Source organism: Theobroma cacao, chromosome 5, assembly GCF_000208745.1.
Source record: "Theobroma cacao cultivar B97-61/B2 chromosome 5, Criollo_cocoa_genome_V2, whole genome shotgun sequence".
In the NCBI taxonomy this organism is placed as follows: domain Eukaryota; kingdom Viridiplantae; phylum Streptophyta; class Magnoliopsida; order Malvales; family Malvaceae; genus Theobroma; species Theobroma cacao.
The window spans coordinates 605,703-620,694 of record NC_030854.1 but is presented as its reverse complement, the minus strand read 5'-3'; the positions used below and the strand labels follow the sequence as shown (position 1 = coordinate 620,694).

Here is a 14,992-nt window from a genome sequence, read left to right as displayed (position 1 = left end):
ATGATATTTTATATTTGAGTATCATATATTAATTAATTAAATAAAATTAAAGTATTTTATATTCGTGTTCAAGAAATGTCAAGTAATAAAATTATTATTTTTTATTTTAATTTGATTATAAATAATAATTTTTAATATTAAATTTTAGTTTTATGTATTATTTTTATTTATAAATTACTTAATGTAATACTTACTAAAATTTATTAATTGTTTAAAATATGATTTTGAATTTTAATTTATTTTTTATAAATTAACTTTAAATTTTAATTTAATTTTCATTAAAAATACACCTAAAAATTAATTTCAAGTTTATTATTTATTTCGGATTTAAGTTTTGATCTAGTTTATTTAACAAATACTCATGTTATTTATAATTTAATTTGTCGAGTTCCAGTTTTTTGCGAATTATTAATAATCGAAATCAAGTAGGGTAAGAGTCATTAAACTTTTATCAGATTTAGGTTCGGGTTTGAGTATTTTAAAATTGGTAGGTACCTTATAGTTGCAATAGTGATTAATTAACACAAGGAATGCAGTAGTGATTAATTAATACAAGGAATGAAGTAAAGGGATCCCTTTTTTTGATAATTGAGTTTTAGATGTTAACACTTTTTAGTTTTTAACCAAAAAGAAAAGAGGTTGATACTTTAACATCATTTATTAATTAATAAGTACTTAACTACTTTGATATGGCTATAATTTCTTTTTTCTCTTTTCTTTTTTTCACATTAATTAATATAACATAATTTTTTCTTCCAATTAGTAAATCTTTTCACATATTGCCTTTGGGCTAAACTTGATCTTACCTACAAGGCCGAAAAAGGCCTGCTTCTCTTTTTAGTTATACCATAGTGTTAACCCACACAATCACAAGCAGGATCGATGGGCCAACCCCATAGTTTATGAGCAGTTGCCATTGGCCTAGAAGACATGATCCAAAGATTCATAAGCTACTTTTCAGAAAGGAGAAGAGAGTACAGTCAGAAATGGATTCTGTAGAGAATTTGCATTAGATCATGATCCAGAGATTGTTCCCATATCGTTAAAATGGTGATGAAACGTTACAACTTGGATGACTATATGCAGTCTTACAATCTCTGCTAACAGGAGAATCTAGTTTTTGAACAAACCAGCAAGCTCCCCCTTTTCATACATGGAGGTCAGAATATCACACCCTCCAACCAATTCTCCATTCACGAAAACCTGAGGGAATGTGGGCCAGTTGCTATACTGCTTCAGTGTATCCCTCAACCCATAATTATACTCTTCATCGAGCACATCAACACTCTCATAATCTACTCCTTGGCTTTCAAGGATGGCAATCACTCTCTGTGAGAATCCACACATCGGGGCACTTCTAGACCCCTTAATAAAGGCCACTACCCTGTTCTCCTTCACCAACTTATTAATGAGTTCCTCGAGCGGAACTGTCAGTTGGACATGACGACCAGGTGTAAGTCGGAGGTCTGGCTTCGTTTTCGGAGGCTGTCGAGCCCAAGTTGTGTTCCCTGATTCATTTCCTGGTGGGACCTTTCCAGTGGTTTTTATATGTTCTTCCATCCATGACTTCCAAGCTTGAGTCAGAGCTGCTCTATCAGGTTCATTGACAACGCCAACCTACAGAACGCTTAAAATGACATAATAAATATCAGACGAGTAATAACTGTTTGATTGCATTCACATAATCAAGAAATACACCAGCAGAATTACCATAACATGACCTCTGAACAAAGTGGATTAAGAAAACGATAGACAACAAACAAAGCCAAGTGGATTTGGTGGGGATTCCAATTCAGTTTGCTTGGTAAGAATTGAACCAAGCTCTGGTTATCCTATTCAAACCTCATGGATGATTCATGCTGAAAATTCTCAAACTACAACATTTATATATAATCCACCCACCTTGGGGGTACATCATTTGACTTCCAATTCAATCTAGTCCCTGTCTAATTGATTTTCCATGATGAATAAAACCGTGATAATAATCATTCACCTTAAATTTCTGGTCACTAAAACAATCAATTCCAGCACATCAGATAAGAACAGGCCACCAAAATCAGTTGTGAAAACATCAAGATTCACCCAATGACAAATAGCTACAACCATCACAACTTTGAGAACATAGAACATCAAAATCTTGTAGAAAACTTGGCACTCGGCAACTCAAGACTATTAACTCCAATGAATTCATGGATACGGGATTCCCTCAAAACGACAAAAGAAATCCAAATTTTGTTTCAATCAGAACTGGTAGACAAGACACAGATCGAGGAGTGGTTAGAATTACTCAATTACAAGGCTCGAAAAATCCCAAAAAACAATGAAAATTTCCAAGAATTGAATTGTACAATCTTTATTCTGTTAAAATCCCATTAAACTCGCAACTTCAAGCATCAAATTGGTTCAAACATCCCCATCCTTCAACCCAGCTCGTTCAATTATTTCTGGTCAAGTCTTATTAATTTCTTTCACTTTACATATCGCAATTCATTTACTCATAAATGACCAAACTCAGCAATCATCATCCAAAGAAATAGTACTAATAATCATTGATCAAGAAAGCAAAGGAGCAAAAGAAGTATTGATTAAACGTACCTTAACGGAGCCGCAAAGCTCCGACACCGATTTTTTATGATTAAAAAGGCTGCCAGCAATGTTACGCGAGATACCGATGAATTGAAGATCGTCGTTTTGATCAAAAACGGCGTAGACTCCGGCATCCGACGGAAACTTGGCGACGAATTCCTCGGGTTTTTCCGGGAATGAAACCGGTTCCACCTCCGAGAGGTTCTTGAGAGCTGAAGAGATGATGCAAGAGCGCGGTTTTTTGGAGGTGAGAGGTCTCAGAGAAACGGAAGGGAAAGAGAGAGAAGGGGTGAAGCGTGAATAGAAGGACAGGGTGGGGGTATTTCGGGGATGATGAGATGAGAGTACGCGAAGTGAAGAAGAAGGGAGTGGAGAGAGATTAAATGCGGCCATTCGAAACAGAGCTTTGCTGAAACCCGGATTTTTCGCGTCAGCTTGGAAGTTGGAACTCGAAGGCAAAGAGTTTCCATTTTTATTTTTAATTTTTGTCCTAAGGAAAATGGGCTTAGCTTCAATTACCCAATCTATCCATGTAGATTGTAGGGTGGGCTTGATTTGGTTTTAAAACTTGGCTCAATTGGTCAAGATGGTTAAAAATAATTGAATAAATTATTCATTTTAATTGATTATTAGGAAAATTAAAAAAATCGATTTGAATTAATCAAATTCAATAAGTTTCGATTTAATTGATTAATATAAAAATTAAAAAACCCGAATCAAAAGCACTTTTAGAAATTGCTATTTAGCCTAACTTTACCATATTGGGATAGTGTAATAAAAAATTTATTGCTCTACGTTAGGCAAAACAATGAAACATGCACTTGATCTTCCAACCAAAATCCCCCAACAAAATGATATTCATTTAACTATTTTGTAAAGAGAATGGATGTGATATGTTAGATCCTTGCTTTGTCTAACAGAAATGATTTGTCAAAACCTCAATAGTTTATTGACTATAACCTCTCTAATTCATGTGAATTTCATGTAAATTTGAATAGGGAGCAAGATAAATTATTCATGACCTCATTCGTCACTTTTTAACAGCACTATTACTTTTTTTTAAAAAAAAAATTAACTTGATAAGATATGTAACGCTTACATTTATAATTTTTTTAAAATTATTTTACTTGTTCGATATAAAATTAAAATATCTTATTTATTTTTTTTGAAGCATTTGATGTGATATTTATCTTTATTTAATTTAACGATCCGTTTGTCATCATACCTGTCTTCTCTTTAAATGTGTTTGACATATATAAGATTTTAATCAAGTATATTTTAATATTATTTTATCATGAAATAATTACCTTCTATCCAAAAGATTAACCTGGTAGATACAATTTCTTTCATTTTCTTTCTTGGATGAGACACCCTTGAAAACTAAAAGCAACTTACCCACCTCACCAAATTGGATTTTCCCCTCCACTGAAAGAATGCATGGAAACCCAGGAACCACTATGGCATTATTGCCTATTGTTGCAAAAGCAAATTGCATGAAAATATTCCCTTAACCATACTTAACTATTTCCTTATTAACTCCGAATGCACCCAACCTCCCTTGTTTAAACAAAAAAGGAAATAAAAATAAAAAGGGGGGGAATGGGGTTCGAGTAAAATGGCAGCGAAACAGCAGGCCCCTGTTGCAGTGAGACAAAGCCTCCTTTTTTAGGACTGTTGTCACTCAAAGAGATGTAACATGAATACCTGAATTGGTTTAATTCATTTTCAAGCGACAGAGTCACCTTTGACATCACCCCAGTATCTAATTTTCAAGCGATATTAACATCCTCAGCCTGTCGACAACGAAGCAAAGGAACCCTTTTTTTTCCCTGTCCAATTCAATGCATTTCAATGGGTTCTTAGGGGATGAGATGATCCCCTTTCTTGTTATATCTTGATAATCAAGCAGTTGGAGATATTCCTGCATAGGTTCTTGAGTCGAAATCAAACCTGTAAAATCTTGGGGGCCAGAGGAGATTATTGAAATGTTTGAATTTGAAGAAGCAATGATAGCAATGAAGATGGGAACTTGTGTGTTATTTCCAGTAGAAAGGCTGCATCCATGATTGGTTTCTGCATACCATTATTTTCCCCGAATAGCTACGCATTTACAGCCCCCTCATGACTACTACCAGCTAATGAATAGAGATGGGATTTCTGCATGTGAGCTAGTGGATTTAATTATTGATTAGAAATAATAGCTAGGGACACCATGCTTTCTTAATTCTTCATCAATCTCTGCTTCTCCCATTTCTCTGAAAATAGAAGTTAATTAACTCGTAAAATTAATTATAAAAAAACATGTCGATTGATTTGCAGGACATACATCAACTTTATTCATAATGCCGATTATCGATCTTAAATTTTGTAATGGTACCAAAAAAGAATATGATTAATTGTCAAGGAATTAATTACAATAACCACCTCATATGTAGTCCATGTAACAATAATTAGAGCTTTTCCTCTCAAAATGTCATTTCTTTTATAACAATTTAAAGCTAGGAGTGGAATTTTTGAGCCATTGCTTTTTGCTTAATGTTACTCCCAAAGGCAAGTAGATTTCAACCCAATTGAGAGTGAGTGGAGAATTATTCACCTATCAAGGTGAGATGTGTTCAAACCTGAGAAGGTTTTTCTTTTTTTTCTTTTTTCCTTCGAGAGAATTGAAAATTGACCATGAGGATAGCATGCAGATATTCCCACAATGCCTTGTTCTTGGGGCTTGGAGGATTGGAAGTTTAAGACAAAAGGCATTCCCAATTTGTGGGATTTCCCCTCTGCTTCTCCCTTTACAGTATGTAAATTTATATATCGAAGTGAAATACATGGCCATGGGGTTGTAAAAAGATACTGCTAGGCCATGAGTCCAAATCAAGTTCCGCCAGGGAACAATACGATTGGTAACTTTCACCTGCTACAAAAAGAAGAAAACTAATCAATTCAGCAATGATATATACATGTATGACCACAAAAGTCAAAAGAGAGAGAGAGAGAGACAGATGAGACATTGCATTAACACTCCTGACCACTGTTTTTAACAAATTGTTCATTAAATTTTCCCCCCACCTAACGAAAATATTCATAAACATATAAAATATTTGATGGCTATGAAAGCATGTAGCTTGCACCATAGGGAGAATTTCCCATAGATGTTAGCCTTTCAACTTACTCCTAAACCCCCCATTATTTTGCTAAAAATGAAGTTAAAGCCCCAACCATACTTGGCTTTAGCTTTACTCCTACTCAAAACACTCAATAAAATTTTAAAAAAAGAAATGGGGGAAAAAGGAAGTTCTCATCATTCTATTGCACCAGCTCATACTCTTTATCCCACCGTTGAGCTTAATTGCTCTCATGCTCTCCCTCCAACCATGAGCTTTGCAGCATCTCCTTCGACCATCATGATGAAAACTTACAAAGGAAAGCTACCTCTTTCTATTATCACAGTCATAGTCTGCAGTTTTGCTTTCCTTGCTCTCTTATATGCGGAAAGATTAAGTTTTCATTCTTCAAGTTCTATTCTGAAATCCACGTCCTGTGCTAGAAGAAGTGTTGTTGCAACGGCTAGTAAGTTTTATAGCTAAGAAAAAACTCAACAGGAGTTTTGTTAATAAATTGAAAACTTTTCCTGTTCAGATCGTTCTAGTGAAAAGAAATTCTAATGTTGAGTTGTCATTGTCTGATCAACAGAGGATAAAACTGCAGAGAAGAATGTAGAAAACCCCGAAATCGATGACAGGTTCGAGTTTGACCCTGAAGAGTGCAATGTTGCTAATGGGAAGTGGGTGTTCAACCGTTCTGTCAAGCCTTTGTACACAGATAGGAGTTGCCCATACATCGACATGCAATTTGCTTGTGTCAGAAATGGTCGGCTTGATTTCGACTACCGTCACTGGGAATGGCAGCCAGAGGACTGCAACTTGCCACGGTAAGAAACTTTTTTTTGGTTCATGCATGGAAATGGAACAGTTTCTTGTAATAGTTTTCTCCTTTCTCTTTCTTCTAATGTTTCGATGTGTGCAGATTTAGACCGGAACTTGCACTGAAAAAGCTTCGAGGAAAGAGGCTAGTCTTTTCAGGGGATTCGCTGCAAAGAAATCAATGGGAATCTTTCGTTTGTATGATAGAATGGACTATACCTCCAGAAAAGAAGTCTATGAAACGGGGCAGAGTTCGTTCTGTCTTCAAAGCTAAGGTATTGAATAGACTTCCATGTCCATTGCTTGAATGGAAAGCAAAAGGCTATCAGAAAAACAAAGCTAATGCTTCCCAATCCCCATTGTCAGGAATATAATGCAACCATTGAATTTTACTGGGCTCCATTTCTTATTGAATCCAATACGGATATCGATGTTTTAGAGCCAAAGAAGAGGATTCTAAAAGTTGATTCAGTTGCCAATCACTCCAAACACTGGGAAGGAGCTGATATTCTTGCGTTTAATACTTATGTTTGGTGGATGAGCGGCCTTAGGCTCAAGACATTGTAAGTTCTCTGTCAATCCCTCTAGTTTTAACGAAACAATGCCTCTGTATCTGAGTCAATCAAGCCAAGTTCTTCAGAACATATCAAAAGTGGAATTAACTCGTGAACCCTGCAGCTTGTTTCGTGTGATACAATTGTTCAAAGCTTCTTTGAAGTATTAAGACTTCACAGATTGGAATTTGAGTAACATTATTTTCTGTTAAAAAAAAAAAACAGATGGGGTTCCTTCGCTAATGGTGAAGAAGGTTATACAGTGCTGGATACACCAGTTGCCTACAAAGTTGGTCTGAAGACATGGGCTAACTGGATTGATTCAACCATAAATCCCAACAAGACCCGAGTTTTCTTCACAACCATATCCCCTGTACACACAAGGTCTCTCTCTCTTTCTCTTGCAAACCTGCATAAATCTTGATAGAACTTTCCCTTTTGCCGATTGTAACAAATTCTAATCTCTTTCTCTCCAGGAGCCAAGACTGGGGCAAGGAAGATGGGCTGAAATGCTTCAACGAAACGAAGCCAGTGATGAAGAAGAAGTTCTGGGGTAGTGGTTCAGACAAGAAGATGATGAGCGTGGTGGACGGTGTGTTGAAGAAAATGAAAGTTCCTGTCACGGTCCTCAACATAACACAGCTTTCAGAGTACAGAATCGATGCACATTCATCGATCTATACGGAGACAGGGGGAAGGCTCTTGACTGATGAGGAAAAAGCAGACCCACGACGCCATGCAGATTGCATCCATTGGTGCCTGCCTGGAGTTCCTGATACCTGGAATCAAATCCTTCTTGCACATTTGTAAATTTTTTTTTCTTTTTCCACCTATGTGTTCAAAAAGTTCTTTCATTTGTATCTGCAAGTTGTATTTTTTTAGCAAATTAAGCAATTTTTTTTTTTTTGTTTTTGACAACCTGTGACAAAGAAAGAACTTCCAAAGGTCCAATGAATCATCTGTAAAATTGTATCTTCTGGGTTCAAAACAAATAATACTAAAGATGTTTCAATGAAATCTACATTAAAGAAGAAGACAAGAAAGTTGCAAAGCAAAATAGTTTCTCCCCATTCCTCTTTATCCAGTTTGACCACCAAATCCAATCATTTTTTGGGAAAATTGAAAATTTCTCATGGGATGTGTCCTATCAAATTTGCTTTGACCTTAGCTTTCTTTTCCATAAACTTTCTTAGAAAACAAACAAAATTGTTGCAAATTCCATTTTTTTTTCTTCTAAAATTTGTTCTTTTCCAAATTAACTTTCTTTTTTTAATAGTAGGCCAAAAAGTCAAAACTCCCTTTCACCTTTTTCACTTTTTTGGATAGATAATTTTAATAATAATTCTATAACTTTCAAGTTAGTTATTTGTAAATGATAAATATGTAAAGAACAATATTGAAATTGCATAATTAAAATGTTTTCCATAAGGTGATGCCATATAATTAAAATTGTGAAAATGAAATTTTCTTTAAGTAGGTCAAAATAAAACTTATTGTTGAAAAATTGAAAATTACTTTCTTCTTCAATTTACTATAAATCCAACCAAACACTAGACTTGATAATTTTGGAAACGACTGATTAACACGACGACATGAATTTAAATGGGTTCGAATCAATAGTTATCATGTATAATATGTTAAATGGATTAAACCTACTTAACCTACAAATGATATATTTAATTAGTTTAATTAATCGTATTATCATATCAATTCATATAATATGACATGCTTAACTTGTTTACGATACTATTTAAATAGGTTAAATGTGTTAATTATAATTCTTTTATCATAATCATATTGCGTGATATAAAATTTAATTTAGTATATTTAATAAACGTGTTAATTATATTGTATTCATGTAACATGCATAGTAAACATATCCATATACATTTTCAAAATCTTAACTCATTTAATTAATTGCACCGTATTCTTATTTATATAATTATTAATACTCTATCTAAATATGATTTGATTATGACAAAATAACAAGAATTGTTATGTCTACTAAACGGAACGCATACAAAACGAATCAAGTCTCATCAAAAAGCCCAATAACAGTTTTCAGGCCGAATAATAAAAGCCCATGATCCAATAAAACTCGGCAATTGAACTCTAGAGCCCTAGCTCGAGCCCGAGCCCCTGACCCAGGTTGAACCCAAAAGGACATCAAAAACTCCAGCGGCTGCGCGCGACCCAAAATAGCGAAATTCAAAGCTCACCTGAATAAAAACCAGGAAACTTCCAGAAACAAAGGGGCCTGCTTCTTCATCGTCTGGCCGGTAAAATTCTGCGTTTCCTCCTTAAATATCAAAATCCCTTTGCAAGAATTTTCTTTATTTTACCTTTTTGTGCAGTTATCATAACTTTTTTTGTTGTCAAAAAAGGTTAGGGTTTAATTGAATTTGGGCTTTCTTAATCTGATATTTGTATTTAATTATTTTGATTTAAGGATTATCAGATTTTGAATAGCGGATCATGGCGGGAGGGAATTTCATGCACAGAGTTATATCCTACGTCGTCAATGAACTTGTCGTTGATAGACTAGCAAACAGGTAACTAACTTCTCTGTTTATTTTTTTTTTTTAGTATTTTTCATTTTTTTAAATCGTATTTTCTGATTTGCTGAAGATTAGGAATTTTTAGACTATAATTTTGTGTGCTGATATATGATGATTGATTAGATTTTTTATGGTAAAGAATATTGTTTGATTGAAGCTTAGATTGAGGCAGTTGTGAGTTTAGGTTAATGGTTCCTTATTTGGTTTAGCAGAAAACAAATAAAGCTCATGACCTCCAAAAGTTATTTCCTTTATGAATTCTGAGAAAATTTTGCCATAATTCTCAGTTTTTCCTCGGCCTGTTGCCTTTTGATTCGATGATCATTAAGACATCATTAGAGCTTCCTTTGGTATTCTTATTATATCTTTTGTTTGTAGTTATAAGTGTTGACTTTGAAGCAGTGCAATTAATATTTTCACTTGCATATTTTGATTACCACCAGGATCAATATCCTATTGGTAATATCTGGACAAAGGTTGAGTATATGGGAAGTAAATGAGTGTGATGACTTGATAATAGGTTTGTGAGATAATGTTCTGTTAACAACTTAGAAGCTTCTTTCCCTGGCTGCTGGGACTAATTTGTTACCCATCAGCTCGTTCCCTTGAAGCAAGAGTGCCTCAAATCTTCATATATATATATATATATGCATATACATATATATATATACATATACACATTTATACACACATATATATACATATATATATACACATATATACATATACATATACATATATGTATTGCAATATGTCATGCAGTATGGATTAAGGAAGGTTGAGAAGATTTTACCTCAAAGCACCTGTCCCATCTTTGTTTTTGTTCTTTATGGATTGGAAATACTACCAACTTTGTATTTAGTGGATCTGTTCAAACGCCTGAGGGCTATTTTTGCTTAAGTTTTGTGAATCATAGGCAAAAGGATTCAGAAAATTATGTTATAACTAACTTTAGTTTGCTTTGCTAGACATCGTAGGCATATGTACAGTGTAAAGTACGCATTCAGGAGGTTTGAGAAAAGTTTTCTATGAACAAAAAAAAGAATTGCACTTTGATCTTTAATGGCCTATATAAAGTTTTGTCATAGTTTGATAACCTTCCTTTTTATGAGCTCATAGTTTGATAACTTGAGTCTAGTTTTTGTTCATCTAGGTTCATTAGTTAATGATTTACTTGCATTCTATTGGTGTGCTATATGACTTTTATGGAGGACTGACAATTTACTTGGTTTTTGATTTTTCAGTCCTGCCTTCCAGAGGTTTGCTGTGAGGACATCAAAGAAGATTGAGGATATTTCCAGTATGGGTATGTGCTTGTTTCCTTCAGTTACTGCCATCTTTTTCTAAATTCTATCTTGGAATTTGGCTCATTATTATCTAACATAGAGCCAATGGCTGATGTTGATTGTTGGCTATGGTGCATGCAGCTGTGCAGAAGAGGCAAGAACTTGCTGAACAGATGAAAGAAATCACGAAAGATTTTGAGGTCAGCTGCTACCATTTAAGTTGATATTAGATATATTCTCTTTGGTGGATGTTTTATTGTTTCTAACCACATCTTATCTTTGTTGCAGTCTAAAAACCATTGATGCGGTGGATATGCTACTACTTTGCATTTGTGTGACTGTCTTTGATAATCTTAGCTCATTTACTGCTGCTTGTCTTCATCACGTGAAATAGAGGGGTGGACTGTGGCGTTTCTAATCCACAGGAGCTATATTAGAAAGGGTTTTGTTTTTTTTTTTTTTTTTAGTTTTCTCTTTGGACTGAGCCAGAGAATTTCTTTGTAAATTTTACAGTAGATGATGTGTACCATTTCGAAATAGGGTTCATGATTTCGAATTTCTGGTGCCATTATGTACATTGTGCTTGTGCCGATTGTGCTTTTGTTCACTGCATTGATGAATGTTATGTTAGCATAAAATTGAGAATCAGTAAGTCTAGCTCTGGTTAACAGACTTAACTCTGAAAGAAAAGAGTGGATATGAGTCTTGTATTCTTGTTCTCTTTGGGAAGAGGAAAATAAGAGCAAAAGGTGACAAAATTATGTCAAAAATCACATGGAGTAACATTTCCATGTAGGGCTAAAGCCTTCAATTCATTGATGTGAATGATATTAATTTTCCTTTTCTTAATACCAAACAAAGAAATGGGAACCTTTCTGAATTTCCTTTAATCCATTAACATCATCTGAGTGAAATTTCTACTCTTGGTGCTACCTAAGAAAATTTTTCAGAAAAAGAAAATAATGGAAAAATGGCCGAGTAGAGCATAAGCCTCGTGGGCTTTGATTCTACTCCAGATTCTCACAAGTTCCAAAGGGGCTACCGGCCATTGTGCTCACTAAAAGGAAGCCCGCCCGAAATCCAAATAGAATTTCCTGGAAAATGGAAAAGAAAAGCCCAAAAAATCTAAGGAGTGTTTGGTAAGAGGGTCGTCGTCTTCCTTTTAATGTCATTCCTATTGCAAAACCCTTTGACGCTTGGATTTTCTGTGAAGGGTTTATCAAAACACTGCCAGAAAAAGCAAAGGAATTAGATTCATGGCTAGTCGTGCTATTTGGAGAAGCGCAAGTCGTTTTCGTAACTTTCATGTGTGCCTTTGTACCCACACTCTAAGGCAATGCGGATCCTCCGTTTCATTTTCACCCACGATCGCCGACTATCTTCGCCGTCCATCTCTCCCTTTCTTGCAACCGGTTCGTTTTCCTCTTCATTTTTTTCTTTTGCTTTCGAGAAAAACCAACAAAATTCTTTCAAATTTATGATGATTTTTTTAACTTGGGGTCACAGGTTATTCCTGTTGGAGCTGGATTCAAATCTTTAGGAATTTGTGGGAGATATTTATCTAGTTCTGCTGCTGCTTCTACTTCTACTTCTGACAATCAAGACAAATCGTCATCATCGTCGAAAGCTAATTCTGAAGGAACCCAAAGCTCTGGAGGTTCACAACAGAGCGGTAGTGATGCTGGCAAACCTGTTCGCGGCGGGGTGCTGTCTTTTGTTTTTCAATTGGTTCTTTTTCTAAATTCTTTTGCCCATTTTGGATTTTGTGACGATTGAAATTTGGGATTTTGCAGCCTGTTTCATGGTTGAGTTTTCTGTTGCTGCTTGCCACTGGAATGGGAATTATCTTCTACTATGACAAGGAAAAGAAACGGCATATTGAAGGTACACTTCTATGGTGAGTTGTATTTTTGTGTTTTTGAGTTCTGCTGGGGAACAAAACATAAGAATAAAGAAGCTGTGTCTTCTATATATTGTAACTTGCGTGTTCGAGCATCATAATGTGTCTTTCTTAAATGTCTTTAAGTTTCATGGTTATGAGATTCAAGTGTAAGGCTTTAGCTAAGAGTAGTAGTTTCATGAAAACTTAATTGTAATATTTAGGGTGGAAAGAGTTGTTTTGATCCGGCTTGTTGATGAACGAAATATCTCTGATTTTTAATTATTAGTTAGTGGTATTATCATGTTGTGTTTTCGTTCCTGCATATACTGATTAAGGATTACTGCTGCAGAAATAAGTAATGCTTCAAAGGCTGTAAAAGAGGGACCATCAGCTGGAAAAGCAGCCATTGGCGGCCCGTTTAGTCTTATAAACCATGATGATAAACCTGTTACTGAGAAGGACTTTTTGGGGAAATGGACTATGATATATTTTGGCTTCACTCACTGCCCTGATATCTGCCCTGATGAGCTACAAAAGCTAGCTGCCGCTGTTGATAAAATTAGTAAGTTGTTGATAGTTTCATTTGGCAGGAACTTATTAGTATGGATTTAGGATTACAGAAAGGAAGTGGTGCTTCTCTCTGATGAAGCAAATCATGAATTGTGTTTTTGTTTAGTTACTTAAACTTGTTTATAATCAAAGGAAAAAATCTGATTCTGGATTTAGTATAGAAACAAGAACATGAGACAAGAACTTTTCAAACTATAAATATCTCTAGTGATCGGTACCATTTGTAGTATCTTTAATTTCTATTTGCGTCTCTTTTATTTTAGAGGAAAAGGCGGGAATAGAAATTGTGCCTGTATTTATCTCTGTCGATCCTGAGAGAGATACCACTGAGCAAGTACGTGAATACGTGAAAGGTACTTCTTAGTTTTTTTTAAAGCCGGCTATTTTGATCCAGTTGCATATACTAATTATAATTTGGTTCATCAAAAATTTTTTGCTCTGTAATTGTTTTCCACTTTTGCAGAATTTCATCCAAAATTAATTGGGTTAACTGGTACCTCTGATGAGATAAAGAAAGTTGCTCGTGCCTATCGAGTTTATTATATGAAGACAGCAGAGGAAGATTCAGACTACCTCGTTGATCATTCCATAGTCATGTATGTATTAGCTTCTTTGTGCATTGTTTGGTTTGACCTGCATCTGTAGTTTGTATCAGCATGATGTTCTATTTGTAGAATATGAAGACATTAGCATATTGTATATGTTGATGAACACAAATAGCAGAAACTCAAAATAGAAAAAAGATGGAAAATTTTTCAGGCAAGACTTGTTTGATTAGACAATGAGATAAGGAACCTATTTTCGATGTGAACACTCAATGTCATGGCAAGGGAAAAATGCTTTGCTATTAAAGGGAAAGGGTGGTAGTAATTTTTTAGCTTGAATCTTGTTCTTACAATAACACTTGTAATAATCTGATTTTCATTCTTACATGCTAAACTACACATGTAATCAAACTAATCCTGATACCAATAGCTTGAGTGACACCTTTTATTAATTCTGGCCTTTCTTTCTTGTGCAGGTACTTGATGGATCCTAATATGGAATTCGTAAAATTCTTTGGGAAGAATAGTGATGTCGATTCACTAACTGGTGGTGTAATCAAAGAGATTAAGCAGCGCAAACTAAAGAGATGAACTTTTGGCTTCATTTGTTGGATTTGGATTATCCTCATCAAAGGGTAGAACACTATTCAGTTTCTCCTGATGCTTTTTTGTTACGGTTATAGACTAGACAACCCATTGTCATATGAAGTATCTTTCTGTTAATGTCCAATTACTCTTATGGATAGTGCTGGAGAGTTAAAGCAATAATGGAGCGAAAGAAGAAAAGGGAAGTTAAAATGGAATAGATTGCAACTGTGCTTGAATCCAAAGCTTATTTGCTTGGACGAGATTTGATAGAAACTGATATTGTGACTCACTGAGATTTTTCAAGGTATCTCATGGAAAGATAAACCCCTTGGGTGCATTTCAGTTCTGGAAGAGTTTGAATCAACTTAAGCATGCTCACTCTGCCATCCCACACTTATGGTTCATGGTTGATGGCAACGGGATTGCTTTGCTGAATCGTAAATATAGACAAGAATAGAATTTTTGGCAGAACATTTCCTGGATTTTACACTCTTTTCTTACCA

General features: G+C 34.9%; 4 protein-coding genes across 5 annotated transcripts; 3 read left to right on the top strand and 1 right to left on the bottom strand.

Moving 5' to 3' along the window:
- Positions 976–3,061, bottom strand: LOC18597521 (bifunctional monothiol glutaredoxin-S16, chloroplastic). Its single transcript, XM_018120616.1, has 2 exons — positions 2,596–3,061; positions 976–1,617 (listed from the first exon to the last, which is right to left on the bottom strand). The coding sequence occupies exons 1-2, from the start codon at positions 2,977–2,979 to the stop codon at positions 1,114–1,116; spliced, it is 888 nt and encodes a 295-aa protein (XP_017976105.1). The 5' UTR covers positions 2,980–3,061; the 3' UTR covers positions 976–1,113.
- Positions 5,847–8,018, top strand: LOC18597520 (protein trichome birefringence-like 3). Its single transcript, XM_007026599.2, has 6 exons — positions 5,847–6,153; positions 6,277–6,514; positions 6,610–6,781; positions 6,873–7,069; positions 7,286–7,444; positions 7,537–8,018. Exons 1-6 carry the CDS (start codon positions 5,862–5,864, stop codon positions 7,868–7,870), a joined length of 1,392 nt encoding a protein of 463 aa, XP_007026661.2. The 5' UTR covers positions 5,847–5,861; the 3' UTR covers positions 7,871–8,018.
- Positions 9,233–11,581, top strand: LOC18597519. 2 transcript variants are annotated; one of them, XM_018121484.1, is made up of 5 exons: positions 9,233–9,339; positions 9,519–9,612; positions 10,863–10,924; positions 11,046–11,104; positions 11,193–11,581. In XM_018121484.1, the coding sequence occupies exons 2-5, from the start codon at positions 9,536–9,538 to the stop codon at positions 11,205–11,207; spliced, it is 213 nt and encodes a 70-aa protein (XP_017976973.1). In that variant the 5' UTR covers positions 9,233–9,339; positions 9,519–9,535; the 3' UTR covers positions 11,208–11,581. The 2 variants fall into 2 exon arrangements, with proteins under 2 accessions (XP_017976973.1, XP_007026660.1); XM_007026598.2 differs by having other exon boundaries at positions 9,236–9,339; positions 9,510–9,612; positions 11,193–11,576.
- Positions 12,069–14,840, top strand: LOC18597518 (protein SCO1 homolog 1, mitochondrial). The gene is made up of 7 exons (XM_007026597.2): positions 12,069–12,316; positions 12,411–12,608; positions 12,698–12,788; positions 13,136–13,348; positions 13,620–13,709; positions 13,820–13,952; positions 14,378–14,840. Exons 1-7 carry the CDS (start codon positions 12,161–12,163, stop codon positions 14,490–14,492), a joined length of 996 nt encoding a protein of 331 aa, XP_007026659.2. The 5' UTR covers positions 12,069–12,160; the 3' UTR covers positions 14,493–14,840.